Genomic DNA, 16,877 nt, shown 5'->3' with positions numbered 1-16,877 from the left:
CCATGAGTTTTTTTTTTAAATGTTGCATTTAATGTACAAATAGCCAGGAAGAAACATATTAACTTTATCAAAACAAAGCGCTTCTGTGCTACAAAGGAAGCACAAATCAAAATCAAAAGAAGCTAAAGAATAAAAGGAAAGTATTTGGAAATCATATCTGATAAGAGTGTGTGATATGTCTGAATGTATTTGCTCCTCCAAATTCATAGTTTAAACCTGTGAGCACCAACCGTGGACGTGGGTCTTTGGTTCTGAGATTTTGAAGGCTCTGCTCTTAGGAGTAGAGCTGCTATCCATAGAGACGAGACTCCATAGCTCTGCCTGTGCCTTCTTCGTGCGAGGACAAGGAGGAGCTGCTGCTCTGGCTCAGGACATGAACTTCCCAATGTGCAGAACTTTGACAAATAAGTTTGTATTTATAAGCCAGCTAACTCCATTGATTTTGTAACCTGAATGGATTAAGAACCTAATATCTAGACTATAAGCAGAGCTATTACTATTAAAAAAATAATAATCCAGTAAATAAACAGACAGTGGATTTGAATGGGCATTTCTTCTTAGACAGAAGATGTAGATGTTATGAGGTCCACAAGTGGCCAGGCACATGAAAGGACAGCTTCATCATCAGTTGTCAGGGAAGTGAAATTCCAGCCACATGAGATGCTGGTCCACTCCTGGAGTGACTGCTCTCAGAACCACAGACTAGCAGTGAGGATGTGGAGAAATTAGGATTCTGAGGGTATAAAACTAATATAATTCTTTTAGAAACCAGTTTGATAGTTTATAAAAAAGTTAAAGGTTGAGTTACCATATTGATTTAGAAGTTATGTTCTTAGCTATAAATATCGAAAGAATTAAAGGCATATCTTTATGCAAAGACCTCTAAGCATACACACACACACACACACACACACACACTCACACTCTTAGCAGTAATGCAAAAGAGTGCTAGCATTTTTCATTATGGCCCAAGGTAAGATGAGAGTGAATGAACGTAAAGTGGCGTATAAAAGATGTAATGTACTCAGCCATAATAGCTCTGGGTAAAAGATGTAATGTACTCAGCCATAATAGCTCTGGATAAAAGCTCCGATAGATGCCATAACATTGATGAACCTTTAAAGTATCATTCACAATGAAAGAAGCCAGACAAAAGGCATTGCATTCTATAGTCCTGGTTTAAATGCTCACATTAGGTAAATTCCTGTGCACTTTGACATGTATGCCACTCATGTTTAGGCAGTCATCTTGGTGAGACTTTATGGCTGCAGCTTCTGACATTACTAGGATACTGTTTCATAGCAAACTCCCTGATCTCCGGCTCTTACAGTCTTCCCGCCCCATCTTCCATATCCCTGAGCCTTAGGTACAGGAGTGTTTTGTAGATGTAGCCATTGGGACTAGGCCCCACAACTCTGCACTTTGATTGGTTGTGGCTTTCTGTCTTGATCTCCATCTGTTGCAAAGAGAAGCTTCGTTGATGTGGGGTGAAGACTGCACTTAAGGACAGATCTTTAAAACAGTTAAGGATTGGGCCTGTTTAGTAAAGCAGTAGCTGTAGGTTCTCAGTGTCCGTGACTCCACTAGCACGGTCTCCTTGTTGAGACCGTGTTAAACTTGTTGAGACTAGTTAATGCCTAGTTAGAGAGTGGTTGGCTCCCACCAAGGCCTGTGTGCCACTACTGCACCCTTTGTGTTATTGTGCCTTAGAAGTTGTTGATGTGGGTCATAGATTTCATAGCTGGATAGAACTGTTGGTTGCCTTCCTCCTTTGGAAGCTTGTATGGTATCTTCTGGTACCATGAAGGCTAGTCTTTGGGAAGGAGGCTTTCAGGTAAGTTCCAGTTCAGGAATTTCTAGGCCCTGTTTCTGGAATGCATGGTATCTTCAGCAATAGGAACATCTTTTCCATCTATAGATGGGCAGTAGCAATCGGCTGTATGCTTTGGGAGTCTCATAGACAGTTGCCTTAGTTAGGATTCCTGTTGCTGTGAAGAGACACCGTGACCACATCAACTCTTAGAAAGTTGGATTGGCTTCTAGTTTCAGAGGTTTAGTCTATTATTATCATGGCGGGACTTGGTGGCATGGTGTTGGGGAGGAGCTGAGAGCTGTACATCTTGAGCCGCAGGAAACAGGAGTGACCGCCCGCTCTCATTGACGTAGCTTGAGCTCAGGAGACCTCAAAGCCCACCTCCCTGGTGACACACTTCCTCCAGCAAGGCCATACTTACTCTAACAAAGCCTCACCTCCTAATAGTGCCACTCTGTGTGGAAACCATTTTCTTTCAAACCATCACAGCATCCCTGGCCGGTAGCTCAAATGAGACTTCTCGTGCCTGTTATTGGGGCTTTTGTTTTCAAAAGTAGCTGCTGCTAGGGCTGAGCCAGTGTAGCACAGAAACAGACTGCCTGCTAAGCCTGGTGTTCTCTGCCTGCTGAGGTGCTCCTGTGGATGTGTGGAACCCCAGTGAGTTCGCACTGAGCTCATCATGTAGCTGCAGAACCATAGAAAGCGATCTCCAAGGGTGCCAGCCCCGGCATGGCGAGAGGCTCTTGATGACCCTTGGTGAGCACACAGCTTCCCACCTTCTGCCAGCAGGGCGGTATTTAAAATCAGCTGCAGATCCAGATATAAAGAATAGATTTGGAAGGGGGAGGTAGATGGGCTGGCTTAGTAATTTGCCCAAACCTTTTAACAATTAGGATACATTCTGTTTTATTTGGTTAAGTGGAAAGTCTTGATATTTATCTCAGAATATCTGAACAAAATGTAAGCTCTGTGTCAGTGTAATATTTCAGAGAATTTTATTTTAAATTGTTGCAAAAAGCAGTTTATGGTACCTTAAGAAACATTGAACAACATAGAAATGTTAAAACAAAAGGTAATAATTTCTTTTTTGTATCTGTTTACTCAAGATAAAGCCATTGCTATTTTAAAAAAAAAAACAAGCAGATGGCCTATGTTAGTCTTTCCATCATGTCACACTGCATACTCTTTGCTCTTGGCTTGCGTTGTTAGAAGGTAATGGATCTTGTGAAAAGTCATTTCCTGACCTGTTTTGCTGGGGGCACTGTGTCAGCCAAGCAGAAGCCACAAGCCTTTCTGTGACTGTTACAACTTGGGAAGAAGGCAGCTTTCCTTGTAAATCTAAAATCCGTGATGAATGTAGTTTGGTCGTTATGGGAACAGAGAGAGTTTGGTAGCAACTGTTGAATGCTAACAGCTATGATATGCCTTAAATAGTCTGTCGTTTTGGCTTTTGAACGTATATGTTGATGGTATGAAACAGTTGTCCGTGTTTACGTGCTTAGTGCTGGTGCGTGTACTTTGTACATTTCTGTGACATTTGAATTTTTTTCTTTAGAAAAAACCTGCAAAAATGTCTCTTTATCCATCTCTTGAAGATTTGAAGGTAGACAAAGTGATTCAGGTATGTGTGCTTTTAATTTTAAATTATTTCATGGCATGTCCACTCGTGAAATGAAGCGGGAAGCATGCACTTGTTGGTCCACTCCTGCATCTGTGTGGGTCTGTTGTAGACCGCAATGTTACAAGAAGGCTAGAGATTCTTTTTTATTTCTCTATATCTATTAGCCCTGGCATGAACAAAAATGTGTGTGTGTGTGTGTGTGTGTGTGTGTGTGTGTCTGTCTGTCTGTCTGTGTCTATGTGAGTGTATGTACACACGCGTGCATGTTTGTGCCATGGACATGTGAGTGCAAACTCTTGTGAGACCAGAAGAGGTCTCTGCTGGAGCTGGGGTTACAGGTGGTTGTGAGCTGCCAGGCTCCAGTCCTGGGAACTGAACTTGGATCCGCTTCAAGAAACTATACTCTATCCATCTTAACCTCTGAGCCATCTCTCCTGTCAGATAGTAGTTCTACAATCTTTAGAGCGCTTAATTTTCTTAGCACTTGCATATAACTCATGTAAGTCAGAGGGTAGAACGTCAGTCGCAGTCTTGTGTAAAGCTGGTGCTGTGGTCCCGACGCCATCCTCGGGCGGAAGGAGAATGAGTAGAATCACAGTAGCAGCTCAGGTGTCGTAAGGACTGCCCTAGTGGCACTAGCTGGGGGAATTGCTCTGTGGACAGTTCCTTTCCCAACAGCAGTCTCAGAAGGAGCACCCATGTGCCGCCGAGCTGCTAAGCTGTGAGTGGCACCTCAGTCGTAAATGTCCGTGATTTCTCTCTGTGGTGTTCAGTTTGCCCACTCCTGTGGTAATTTTCACAAAATTCTTCTGAACAAGCACTCTTCTCATAAAGCTGTTATCTGAGGTATTCAGCCTTAAAACAACATTCCGTCTGTACATTAAGGACTAGCCACACAGATTGCAAAGAATGATCTTTGTCCATGTTTTTCTTCATCGCTGTGTGTAGAACTGAACTTACGTTAACCACAGTTGGCTTTTAATAGGGGTTTTTCTCTTAGAAAATGCAGAAATTAGGTGGTGTTGACAGATGCTATGCTGTAAAGTAGAGGGGCTTCAGTTTGTGTCAGCTGACCCCTTATGAAAAGCAGATCCTTTGGAGGCCTTCAGTGTTCAGAGCAGAGAGGTAGTGGTGGGGAGAGGGCACAGGCCTGGGGAGAGGTCGCATATGGCTTTTCTTTCTGTTCCTTTTCGATTTCAAAACATTCCTAGTCTAGCTTCTTGGGCTACTTGTTCTGCTTTGTATCTAGTGTGGGGTGACTCATGTTTTTTTTGTTTGTTTGTTTTTTATCTTGGTGCCCTGGCAACAAGAAGTCAGAGAAACTTCTTGTCGTCTGGCCCTTTGCACCACAGCCGTGACCTGGCAGCTCACACCTGTAAAGTATTTAGTAACCACTAGGCTGTAGCTCTAGCAGCACATAGTCCTAGAACCCTCCTTTTCAGTTCAAACTCTTGCCAGCCTGTGTTGTTCACTTTTTAAAGGTACTCCTAAAATTTTTTATTTATAGATTTCCTTTGGAAAAAAAATGATTGCTGAAGTATTTAAAATGAAACTTTGAGTAAGACTTCAGTTGTTTATTTCTTTTGGGCAGTTCTAGATGTAGCTTGTAAACCATATAAGAAAGATAAGAAAATATTTTTGGTATTAATAGAATTTTCTTTTCCAGGCTCAGAACGCCTACTCTGCTGGCCCTGCCACCCAGGCCGTTCTGGTGGATGTTTCCGCTTCTTTCCCTACAGATGGAAGTAGGTTCATACTTTGGGCTCCTGGTCTTTGGACAGAAACACATATAAAACCCCTCTTTCCCCCTGAAGTGAAGAACCTAGGATTTTGACATGCTGTATGAATTTGTGATTAGCGATCTAGTAGCAATAAGGAAGAATGGTTTACTAAAGAACTAACTTGCATTTACTCAAGAGAGTGGTCTATGAGTATGAAGATGTGTTTTAGGGCATCCTAGAATTTTATCTTAGTTTATCAATGGTCCTTAACATAATCTGTTCTTTAACGGGAAACCCTGTTCCCTGGGAGCCACAGCTTTCCCGGCTTCTATAGCTGCTCGCAGACATTCTGAGCTGCTTCGCTCTCACCCCTGCCAGGAGTGTGGGAAGCTTCCAACTGTCCCCCTTTGGGTCTTACGTCAGGTCTGACAGTTACCCTTCAGACTCCGTAAGCCACAACCCCCCCCCCCCCGCCCTCTCCTGATTCTGGGGCTTCAGGACAGCCTCTGAAAGACATCGGGGTACAGAGTAAATGGTGAATTCTAATTCTGTTGTCTTTCATCTTCTGTGTGACCATTCGGTATTATTCTTTGGAGTGAATCTACTCTGAAGTCAAAATAGAGTATAGAAAAAAGATTTTGAACACTTCCAAAAATGTTAAATATTGTTAATGTTTAAAAATTTTGTTTGCCTGATTTCATTGTCATTCTGAAAGTGGTAGGAACAGTCAATTACAGGCTTTGACTTTTCCCTTGTTAGCTGAGAGGAACCATCAAATCCCAAAGCTGTTTATGGAGTGAGTTCAGCAGTTGTGACAGAAATACTTCAGTTGTTCTGAACAGAATTTGTGCCATGATCCCCAGATCTCTAATGCATAGGGTTATGCTAAGAAACAGGGCAAGATCACTTATTTAGAAAAATTATTTTTATCTTTGAGTAGTCACCTCTGTGCATCCTCTATTTCTGTCTCTGGATTTTATATCTGTACTGTGAACATACACAATGTTTTCTTATTAGAGAAATGTGATAGCCATTAGCGTTAGGTGGTGTTGTGTGTGAGTGTCCAGCAGTGGTCGGAAGCAGACAGGAGGATTTGCACAGGTCCGCTGATGGCTCGCACGCCTTATTCTGTATCTACTTACTTATTTCAACTTTAAAGTCCTGCTCTCTAGCCCTGCCTGGTCCCAGACTTGGGTCAGCCCTGCTTCTGCCACACGGGTGGAGCTCTGGCTTGTAGCTAGGCACCCCACAGCCAGCTCTAGACCACGTTTAATAAAGGACTTGGACACCTGCGGCATGGTCTGTGGGCATCCTGAAACCAGTGCTCCATGGCCACAGAGGATGGCTGCGCAGGAAAGCTCAGGCTGTCTCAGGTTGTTTATATTTTAGGACTTTCACGTGAAAAATTTTATGGATTCTTTTCATTCTAATTATGGCAGAGATGGGAAGATGTCCTTCCATTTTATGGATCCTTTAAATATGTCTAAATCTTTGTACCTTAAATGTGATTTTTTAAATAAAACACAGTCCATAGTAAGTTATTATTTTGAATATTCTGCCAATGCCTTTTTCTTCATTTGTTTATATTAGATCTCTACCCTAAACTGTATCCAGAGCTTTCTCAATACATGGGACTGACTTTAAATGAAGAAGAAATATGTACAAATATGTCTGTGGTCTCTGGAGCTCCAACCCAAGGGGTATGTATGTTCAGTATAATTCTGAATTATATAACATGCTCTTTATGTGTACATGTGCACTCTCATTCATAGCAAACTTACTAATTTATAAATTTAATGCTGACTTCTCAGATTTTAGCTTTTCTCTCTTTCTCTTTTTTTTTCCTCGGGTTTTTGAGACAGGGTTTCTCTGTGTATCCCCGGCTGCCCTGGAACTCAACTCTGTAGACCAAGCTGGCCTTGCAGAGATCCACCTGCCTCTGCCTCCCAAATGATGGGATTAAAGGCATGTGCCATCATACCCAGCCTGATTTTAGATTTCTTTATAGATGTATTTCTGAATATTGTCGTCCCCTGTTGAATTTATTGCGTCTTTGTCTCTTTTTTTGCCTTTTGCATTTTGTCCTTTCCTAAGACATTGTGATTGGGTCTCTGCCATGTTTCCATTAGTTTATCCGTTCTAGTTGTGGGACTGCATTGAATTTTGTACTTCCGATGTTGACTGTGCCATTACTCTCCATATCTCAGCAAGTCCTATTTCAAACAGTATTGTATTGCTGATGGATTAGTCATCAGAAGTATATATTTGCTGCGTTACTTTGTTCACAATTTTAGTATTTTTCTTACAATTAGAAACCAAGCTTCTTGTAATTAGACTGGGGTGCTAGGCTTACATATAACATATAGCACTTGATGTGATTATAGTTACATACCTCATGGTGGAATCCACTTTTGTCCTCTCTCATAATATCATTGTTAGTACATTAGTACAGTACCTGACATTTGTTTATTGAATTTTTTTTAAGGTTTTTTTTTTTTTTACAAGACCGGGTTTCTCTGTAGTTTTAGAACCTGTCCTGGAACTAGCTCTCTCTCTCTCTCTCTTTTTTTTTTTAATATTTTTTATGGTTTATTTTTATTTAATGTGCATTGGTGTGAAGGTATCAGATCCCCTGCAACTGGATCTTTAGACAGTTGTGAACTGCCATGTGGGTGCTGGGAATTGAACCCCAGTCCTCTGGAAGAGTTGTCAGTGTTCTTAACCGCTGAGACATCTCTCCTGCCCCTGTTTATTGAAATTTCAATATTTTTTGAAAACCTACTTGTATTAGTCAGGATCCAGCTGAAAACATAGTATTTGAACTGTGGTAATTTGAGGAATTAGATAACTAGATTTCTAGAGGAAAAAGTAGCACCCAGGTAGAACTGCAGAAAGCCAGCTGCCGTCCTGGGGTGGAGTGGACGAGAGGCTGGAACCTAGGAAAAACTTAGGCTGGACCTTGGGAAGAGTTTCTGGCAGCTGCAGCCCCTGAGGGGTTGGGCAAGTTGGCGAGAGATGGCTCAGTGGCTGCAGTATTTGCAGAGAAGCTCCAGAGCATATGAGGACTTCTGGCTCCCTTTGGCTTCCACACAAGTGGCACATACTTGGAGATACACATGTAGATATATTATATAAAAGAGAATCTGAAAAAGGAGGTATGCGGAAACATAAAGGTTAATTGCTATATTTATAGAAGATTTATCTTCTAACACAGAAAAAAGCCAATTATAGCTATTATTTTAGTGATTGGCTCCAGGGCTTGAGTTGGTGTTGATCTGACCTTTGCTGTCAGATCTGTATTCTTTGTTCCTTTAATTTGACCAGCACACCAGTGTCCCCGCCCCATTGGTCCACTTCTTGCCCAGAGGTAATCTTACTTCCTTTAGAAGTGGCTGCGTTTATACGACTGTTCCGTGTGCTCTTTCCTTTCTGTCATTTTGCTGTGTTTAATTTGTTCTGGAGATTTCTGTTAACTCTTCCACATAGTGACTCTTTCATCTCACATACCGTATGGTTCTTTTTGTGTTCCATCTAGTTCTCTCCCCTAGCTTTATTAAAATTACATACATTGAAGATGTACAACATATATGTATCAATTTGTGTACATTGTGACATGTTTCCACAGTCAAGCCAATGACTGTACTGTGTCTGTCCCCTCCTCGAGGTACAACATTTTAGTGTATAGCTGTAACACTAGCAAATTTCAGTTACACAGATTAAAAGCATGGCTACTGTGCCCTTCATTAGAGCCTGAGACTTACTTTTATCTTTCCAAGTCTGTATACTTTGTCCATTTCCCCATTTCACCTCTGTCCACTGCTTACTCTCCAAATGCCTTCTGTTCTCTGCTTCTGACATTGTGTATTTCTTGTTTTCACAGCAGGACAGACTGTACTATCATTGTATCTCTGACATATTTCCTTTAGTGTTATGTCCTTCAGGGTCATCCATATTCTCCAGCTGCCCATGTTTTTATGGCTTGAGTCATAAGCCATTGTGTATTTACGGACAGACAGCATTTTCTTTATTCATTTATCTGTTGACAGAGACTTGTTTCTAAGCTTTGGTCACTGTGAATAATGCTGCAGTGGACATGGGATGCAGGCATCATTGGGATATACTGATTTTGTTTCCCTTTTGATATTTGCCCAGAAGGGGCTTGTTTGACCTATGGCAAATTTGCTTTCATTTTATGAGTATCCTCTGTATGGGTTTTCATAATGGTTATAGTAAGTATATTCAGTGTATGACAATGCACAAAAGTTTACCAACACTTCTGTCTTTTTGGTAGATACACTAATATGTGAAGAGACAATGTCATTTTCTGGCTTTGATTTGTATCTTCTAATGATCAATGATCCCTTTCCCATACCCATGAGCCATTTGTCCTCTTTGGGAAAATGTCTTATGTAGGCAGGTTGCCCATTTCTAAGTTGAGTTACTTGCTCTTTTGCTGTTGGGTTTTGAGTCTTTCTACATCTGTATGCTTGTTCCTTGGTACGTGACCTGCAGATAGCATCTCCATTCCCATGGCTTGCTCATGGTTCCGTGAATGCCTCTTTAGCTGTGAACTTTGTTTGTTTATTTTGAGGCTGGGTCTCTCTATGTAGACCATGCTGGTCTTGAACTTACAGAGATCCACCCACCTCTGTTGACACCATGCCTTGCCCCAGCTGTGAAGAACCTTTTTTTTAATTTGATAAAGTTCCAGTTAACATATTTTTGCTTATGCTTCTGGTGTGAAAACTTAAAAAAATACATTGTGAAAATAAGTATCAAAGAGATTTGTATTTTCTCTTAGCCTTATGTTTTTCAGCACATCTTAACAGTTACGGTTTTTTAATTCATTTGGAGCTGGTTTGTATGTTTGGTGGATCAGCCCCAGTTCCATTGCTCCGCTCTTGCTGCTTCAGTTTGCCCAACCCCATTGTAGACACGTGACCACTTTGTCAAGAGCAGCTTAATATAAAGTCTTCATGTCATCCATTTCATTCCTGACTAAGTCCTTGTTGTTATTAAGCTTATTTTTCATTTGGTAATTTTATGATTGTACCACAGAAATTCTCTGGAAAATGCTTGTTGCCAAAATCCTGTGTGATCTCTTAGTTCTAGGAAAGTGTGTTTAAAATGAAGGCAAACAGCGTAGTTGTTGGTGAGGAATATCTTCTGAGAAGTGATTCATGTGTTGCTTTAAGTGCTGTTCCAACTTAATATGGTGTACCTACAGTCTGCGGCGTACGACCTCATTGGACACTGCAGCCTTAGAGACCGCTGCTACTTATGTGTTTTCTGGTCGAGGTAGTCGGCAACAGATGGCATTCATACACAGAGTGGCAGCTGACCTAAAGTAACAGGCTGGAGCAAAGCCAGAGTCTTATCTATCAAGGATAATGGAGTAAATTACTAGAGGAATGAAGAAATGAAAACCCACGGTGTCGTTATTGTAGAGATTGGACTTCCCCTGAGGGAACTTGTTTGTGGAGTCCTGTTTGTCAGCACTAGAACTGAGCATGCTCCAGTTTTCTGTAGATTACTTTTCAAGGAAAGGGTTTCTAAATACTGACAAATTAGGTATTTTTTTCCCAGCAGTTGGTAGCAAGACCATCCAGCGTGAACTATATGGTAGCACCTGTGACAGGTAACGATGCTGGAATTCGGAGAGCAGAAATTAAGCAAGGGATTCGTGAAGTCATTTTGTGCAAGGATCAAGATGGAAAAATTGGACTCAGACTTAAGTCAATAGATAATGTAAGTATATTCCTTAATTTATCTAAATAGGCCATGGAATACTAACATTAAATAATTAGAAATGAAAATAGTTTGGCTAGCTGTAGTAACACATCTGCAGTAAAGAATATTATGAATCTACTGACTTTAATTTTCCATTTGGAGATGGCCTGTTGAAGAAGCTGTGTTGGAGCTTGTAAACAGGTCATTGGGTTTACATAAGCCTTATGACAGAGTTTGCTGCTAGGATTCTGGGCTGACATAGGACCGTATGTGTAAAAGTAAAGGAAAAACTGATGAGTGAGAATTGGCTGTGCATTTTTAAACCAAGTGTCTTAGGGCTTACTATAGCTGTGAAGAGACACCCTTACAAAGGGAACATTTGATTCAGTCCATCATGGCGGGAAGCATGGTGGCAGCAGGCAGGCATGGTGCTGGAGAAATAGCCGGAAGCTTGAAGAAAAGACCTCAAAGCCCGCCCCACAGTGACACAGTTCCAACAGGAGGTGTGGCCCAGATTAAAGTGTGCCCTCCAGCCTCACGGTCTGGATTAAAGGTGTGTGTCAGCCATCTTCCTCCAAGGCCCCACCTCCTAATAGTGGCATGGGGGCAAATACATTCATACTACCACACTAAGTGATAGTTAATTTGTGGAATAGTTTTGCAAATTTGTTATATCTGTGTATAAAATTTGAATCTGACAGGCCATTTGAGAACAAGTTCTTTGTAATTCAGGCAGTGAATCCCCCTTGTCACAGTACAGACATGAAACTAAGTTTCTCAGCTATGTCTTAAAATGTTATGGACATGTTGGGTCTCAGAAACCTCAGTTTATGAATTTTTCTTTTTTTGTAGCCATTATCTTAGTAGATTCTGTCTCAGTCTTATGGTCCTTAGTTCAGTGAGTCCAACTTTGCACAGACAAAACACGTGTGACATGCTCTCTAGCCGAGGCCGGTGGTGGTACGAAATGGCAGAGTCACCTTTCCACTTGAAGGGCTGGGAGCGTGATTGTGTGCAGCCCTCGGCACGTGTTCAGGACATACCATTGTGCTATTGTAAAGCCCTGGCCTCACCAAGGTTCTCCTTCCTCTTCCGTATGTGCAGTACACTGCAGCAGAGATGCTTAGGGTTCTCTGGCACGATCCTAGTCTGTTCAGCAGGGTGCCTGTTCATACCACCTCATGGAAGAATCGTGTCTGCCCGCCTTAGATTGTAGGGAAGATCTAACCGTGTAGATGTGCCTGCATGTCCCTAGCCCTCCTCTTTTGTTTGTATTTGGTTCAACATCTGATTGAATTTATATAAGTATGATATGGATATCTGTGACTTAGTTGTTAGAGGTACTTTCCTGAACTTTATATAAGCATCCGTGTTATAGTTAACATGCGTATCATTTTAACCTGTTTAATCCTAGCTTTATTGATGCTTTGAAAGATAGTAAAATGATCTTTGAGCTAAAAATATGAAATTATTACCCCAAACTATCATTCATTTTTAAAATCTATTTAATTTTCTGTTTTGAGTGTAGGTTGCATGTATGTGTGTACACCACATGTATGCCGGTACTGAGGTTAGACAGTGACGCCAGCTCCCCAGGAACTAGAGCCACACATGGTTGTGAGCCACCATATTGGTGCTAGGAACTGAACGTGAGTCCTCTGAGCAAGTGCTTTTAACTGCTGACCCATCTGCTCAGGCCCCAGACTTTTTCTTTAAGCAGTAAAATAACTCACCAGACATGCGGTGCTTGGTGTGACTAGTTCCTGCAGGTAGAGGTAAAGGCGAGGGAGGGTGATGTGACCGAGGTTGTTTTCGGATGTTATTGCTTTAATAAAGTTTTGTTTCTTTTTAAGGAATGACCTGACACACCACACAATACTAGGAAGATTTCTGATAAGCCACCTTTTCAGCCATAGCAGTGGTAAAGGATACATTATTTTCTTTTTATCTAGGGTATATTTGTTCAGCTAGTCCAGGCTAATTCCCCAGCCTCCTTGGTTGGACTGAGATTTGGGGACCAGGTACTGCAGATCAATGGCGACAACTGTGCGGGATGGAGCTCTGATAAGGCTCACAAGGTGCTCAAGCAGGCATTTGGAGAGAAGATCACCATGACCATTCGTGACAGGTGAGCTGCGCCCCAACAGTGAAAGTGCAGATTCAAGCCTACACTTTTCAGGGTTCCGTAAATACAGTTTTCTACTTCTGCTCCCCCACCCCTTTTCTTTTTCTTTAAAGAAAATGTTGATTCGTTACAGTCTTGCAGTTGTGGGCTGCAGATTTTTCTTAGATTCTTGATTTTGCGTATATCCTTTGCCACACTTTACCAGTGTGTCTGTCTTTAGAAGGATGTGTGCTAGAGTCGTGACATAGTAAAGCAGCTGCGGGCTCCCTCTGCAGCCAGGGCCCTCTGTCCTGAGGACTGAAATGGTCACAGAATTCCCAAGAATTCAATTTTGAAACCAAATCTGGTCTCTGGCATGTTTGTGCAATTAAGTGAAAGAGGATGATAGTCTATTTTTATCTTAAAATAAAATGACATTGGTCTAAAAAAATTTACTAAATTCCTAAGTATATCAAAAATTGAAAATGGAAGTTTGTAATTTTTTTAATCTCTAAGCAGAATGTCATGAAGTTGGATCTGGTTAAGAGTTCACACTTCCAGAGGAAGGGCACCATTGCCTGTAACTCCAGGGGCTCCAACACCTGTTTTCTTCATAGGCACTCGTGCTCAGAGCCACCTGTGTCATTTTTAAAAATGTTTACATTGTCTCAGTGAATCTCTATACAGTTAGAGTAGCTGTTTGGAACAGAAGCTATGGACCTTCTCGCTTGATTTTATATTTTCACTTGGAATATGGTTTTTGAGACCCAGCACTATAAATAAATCCATGAGTTAGGACTAGAAAAAAAAAAATCAGTTGTTTCTATTTGTGTGTAACTCAGGTTCACTGCCTGAATTTAGTCCTTCCTCGTGCCCTCATATTTACTCTTCTTGTTCTTTTTTACATATGTGTCATGTACCTTTGCATATATGTGTGTATGTATATATGTTTATATACACACAATAATGTTATATATTATTACAATATATAAACACATGTATATTATTGGCTAGGTTCTGCTTATAAAGAATGTGCTTATATCCTAAGATTTTGTTACTTTGAGTAATAGTATACATTCTAAGTCCATTTTTCTTACAAATTTTATGAACACGTTTTACACACACATGCACACACGCGGTTTTTGCCCGTTCACCTTTTGATGGACATCTAGGTTAGTTCCGGTTGGTTGCTATGGTGAGTAAGTAGCACTGATTATAGATATCCGCAGTAGGGTATGGAGTCTCTGGGTGCCTGCCCAGGAGTGAAGTAGTGGGATCACGTAGTAGTTCTATTTTTAATTTCTTGAGAAACTTCCACACTTATTTCCACAGTTACTGTATTAGCTTGTGTCCCTCCCCCCATTTTTTGATAATAGCCGTTGTGATGACTTAACTAATATTCCAGAGTGGTTCTAATTTGCATTTCCTTGATGGCTAGTAATGTTGAACTTTTTTTTTTCAAGACAGGGTTTCTCTGTGTAGCCCTGGCTGGAACTCACTCTGTACACCAGGCTGGCCTCAAATTCACCTCCTCTGCCTCTCAAGTGCTGGCTGAGACTAAAGGTGTGCACCACCACTGCCAGCTGAACTTTTTAAAATAGCTACTAGACATTCTACATTTTTTTTTTTAAAAAAATGTTTGAGTCCAGTTGTCCACTTGTTGATTGGGTTTATTTCCTTGGTATTTATGTCTGCAGCTCTTTGTCAGTTCAGGAGGTCAGCCTCTGGTCTGAGGTGTGGCTGGTAGGGGTCCATGCTGTGGACGGCCTGCTCTGCAGGACAAAGCCACGTCACTGTCAGGTGGTCCCATCTGTTGGCACTTGGGTAGTCCTTTTGCTAATGGTGTTCTCGTCAGGGTTGCTTACTCCAGTATCTGGAAGAGCATCCCCTGTATTTTCTAGAAGTTGGAACGTTTTAGATTTTTACAGCAAGGTTTGTGATCCGTTTCTATTTTTTCACAAAATGAAAGATTCCGTCCATCTGCAAAACTAGAAATCCAGTTTTGCCAGCGTTATTTCTTGAATAATTCTTTTCCCATGATATGTTTTTTGCCTCCACTGCCAAAAATTACATGGTCATAACTTTACCATATTTTTATGGGCCTTCAGTTCTGTTCCATTGGTCTGTCTGTTTTAATGCCAGCACCAGGCTCTTGTTTTTTTCTTTTCTTTTTTTTAAAATGACTATAGCTGTGGTGTGATCTGTGGTTGAATATTGTAACCCCCCCCAAGTGTCCTTACTTCTTAGGATTGCTTTGACTGTATGTGATCTTGTAAGGTTCCAAAATGAATTCTTGCTTTTTTTCTAAACCTGTAAAATCTGATATCAGAATTTTGATCAGTATTACATTAAATGTGTAAATTAATTTTGGTGTAATACAGCTATTTTCACAGTATTAATTTTGCCAGTTCAGTTCCATCGTCAACTTTCTTCTGTTATTTCCTTTTTTAGTGTCTTGAAGTTTGTACTGGGAGAAGTCTTTCACTTCTTACATAACTTTAAATATTTTGCATGAACAATTTTTTTTAAAGGTGGACCAATAGGAAGTACAGCTGCAGAATTTCATATGTAAACACACCAGGTGGCCTTAAAACTTTACAATGGCAGGAGTGCAAAACATAAGCAAGTATTACATACATGATCACACCAGAGCCAGACAGCTCATGGCCTTTTTAGTAGTAGTTGTGCCTTCCTTTGCAGTCAGTCTTGTTGCTTCTGTCTTTTTTTTCCCCTTGTAATTTCTTACCACAGATTAGAGCAAAGCTTTGCCCGTAACCCCAGCTCTTGAGAAGATGGGGCTACACACGATGAAACCCTGGCTCATGAACCCGGAGAGCAGGCTTGGTGGCTCAGTAGGTGAGGCCTGAGTCTGATTCCCGGGTCTCACATGGCGGACAGAACCAACTCATGCACCTTACCCATGTGCGTCCCCTGTGCATATTTCGTAAATAAGTGAAACAAAGGACACTGTGTGAAATCTTCAGAATTGAGATGTGAAAATACAATAACATTTTAAAATCTAAATGTCCTAAGATCAGTTGGCTCCCAGAAGTGCTGAAGGTATACAGTGATTTAGTTCAAAGCCATTTTCTTGTTAATGCAGGTAAAGGAAAATGTACTGATAACTCCACTAAGCACTGTGTTCTGTTTTCTCAAACTTAACAGAAGGATATCTCGATTAGCAAGTCAGTCAAGTGATGAGACTAAAAAAGGCTACTGAGGTGTGCCATGTCATAATAAATTATTAGAAACAGCACTTAATATGACAAAATTATTAGAAACTTAATATAACAAAATATCCATGTGGCAGTTTGTGGTGTGTCACGTCTATTGAAATATGAAATGTTTCAGTCTAGCCCAACCCTTATGCTTACAGGCCCTTTGAGCGGACAATCACTATGCATAAGGACAGCAGTGGGCATGTTGGCTTTATTTTTAAAAGTGGAAAAATCACTTCCATAGTGAAGGACAGTTCTGCTGCCAGAAACGGCCTCCTCACTGATCATCACATCTGTGAGATCAACGGGCAGAACGTCATCGGCTTGAAGGTGAGGACGCACTGGACCCTGGTTTTGGTGCCATTTTATTTTAAAAAACATTTAGGTGGAATGACTTTTGTGATGACCCTCAAACATTGAAACTTGGTCGGAGTTAAGTGTAGGAGCTGGGGCTCTGGCTAGCAGTGGTCTTGGACCATCACAGAAATAACTCTTGAGATGTTGCCTGAAATTTTCTTTCCCATACCAAGGTAGCTAAACTGTGACTTGGTGTTCCCTCAAGCTAGAATTCTGTGGAGACGTGGGCAGGGACATTTTTAGACATTCTGAATGGATGAATGTCCAACTTTTCCAGCTTAGAAATACAGAAAAGGAATAAGTCTTGGTATAT

The 16,877-nt window shown here is 41.1% G+C and overlaps 1 protein-coding gene across 5 annotated transcripts in view; it reads left to right on the top strand.

Moving 5' to 3' along the window:
• The window catches only part of Sdcbp (syndecan binding protein), a 40,754-nt gene that overhangs the window by 20,925 nt on the left and 2,952 nt on the right, over nucleotides 1-16,877 (top strand). For 4 of the 5 annotated variants that reach the window (XM_087897080.1, XM_048419929.3, XM_048419930.3 and 1 more), the window contains 6 exons: nucleotides 3,369-3,434; nucleotides 5,101-5,179; nucleotides 6,746-6,855; nucleotides 10,742-10,903; nucleotides 12,838-13,013; nucleotides 16,366-16,537. In XM_087897080.1, the coding sequence (XP_087753206.1) occupies nucleotides 3,369-3,434; nucleotides 5,101-5,179; nucleotides 6,746-6,855; nucleotides 10,742-10,903; nucleotides 12,838-13,013; nucleotides 16,366-16,537 (765 nt within the window). The remainder of the gene's footprint in view (nucleotides 1-3,368; nucleotides 3,435-5,100; nucleotides 5,180-6,745; nucleotides 6,856-10,741; nucleotides 10,904-12,837; nucleotides 13,014-16,365; nucleotides 16,538-16,877) is intronic. The other variant, XM_087897081.1, reaches the window with a different exon arrangement.

This window comes from Myodes glareolus, chromosome 16 (assembly GCF_982192425.1).
Source record: "Myodes glareolus chromosome 16, mMyoGla1.1, whole genome shotgun sequence".
NCBI classification, from domain to species: domain Eukaryota; kingdom Metazoa; phylum Chordata; class Mammalia; order Rodentia; family Cricetidae; genus Myodes; species Myodes glareolus.
The sequence above is the reverse complement of the archived record's forward strand: the minus strand, read 5'-3'. Positions and strand labels throughout refer to the sequence as shown.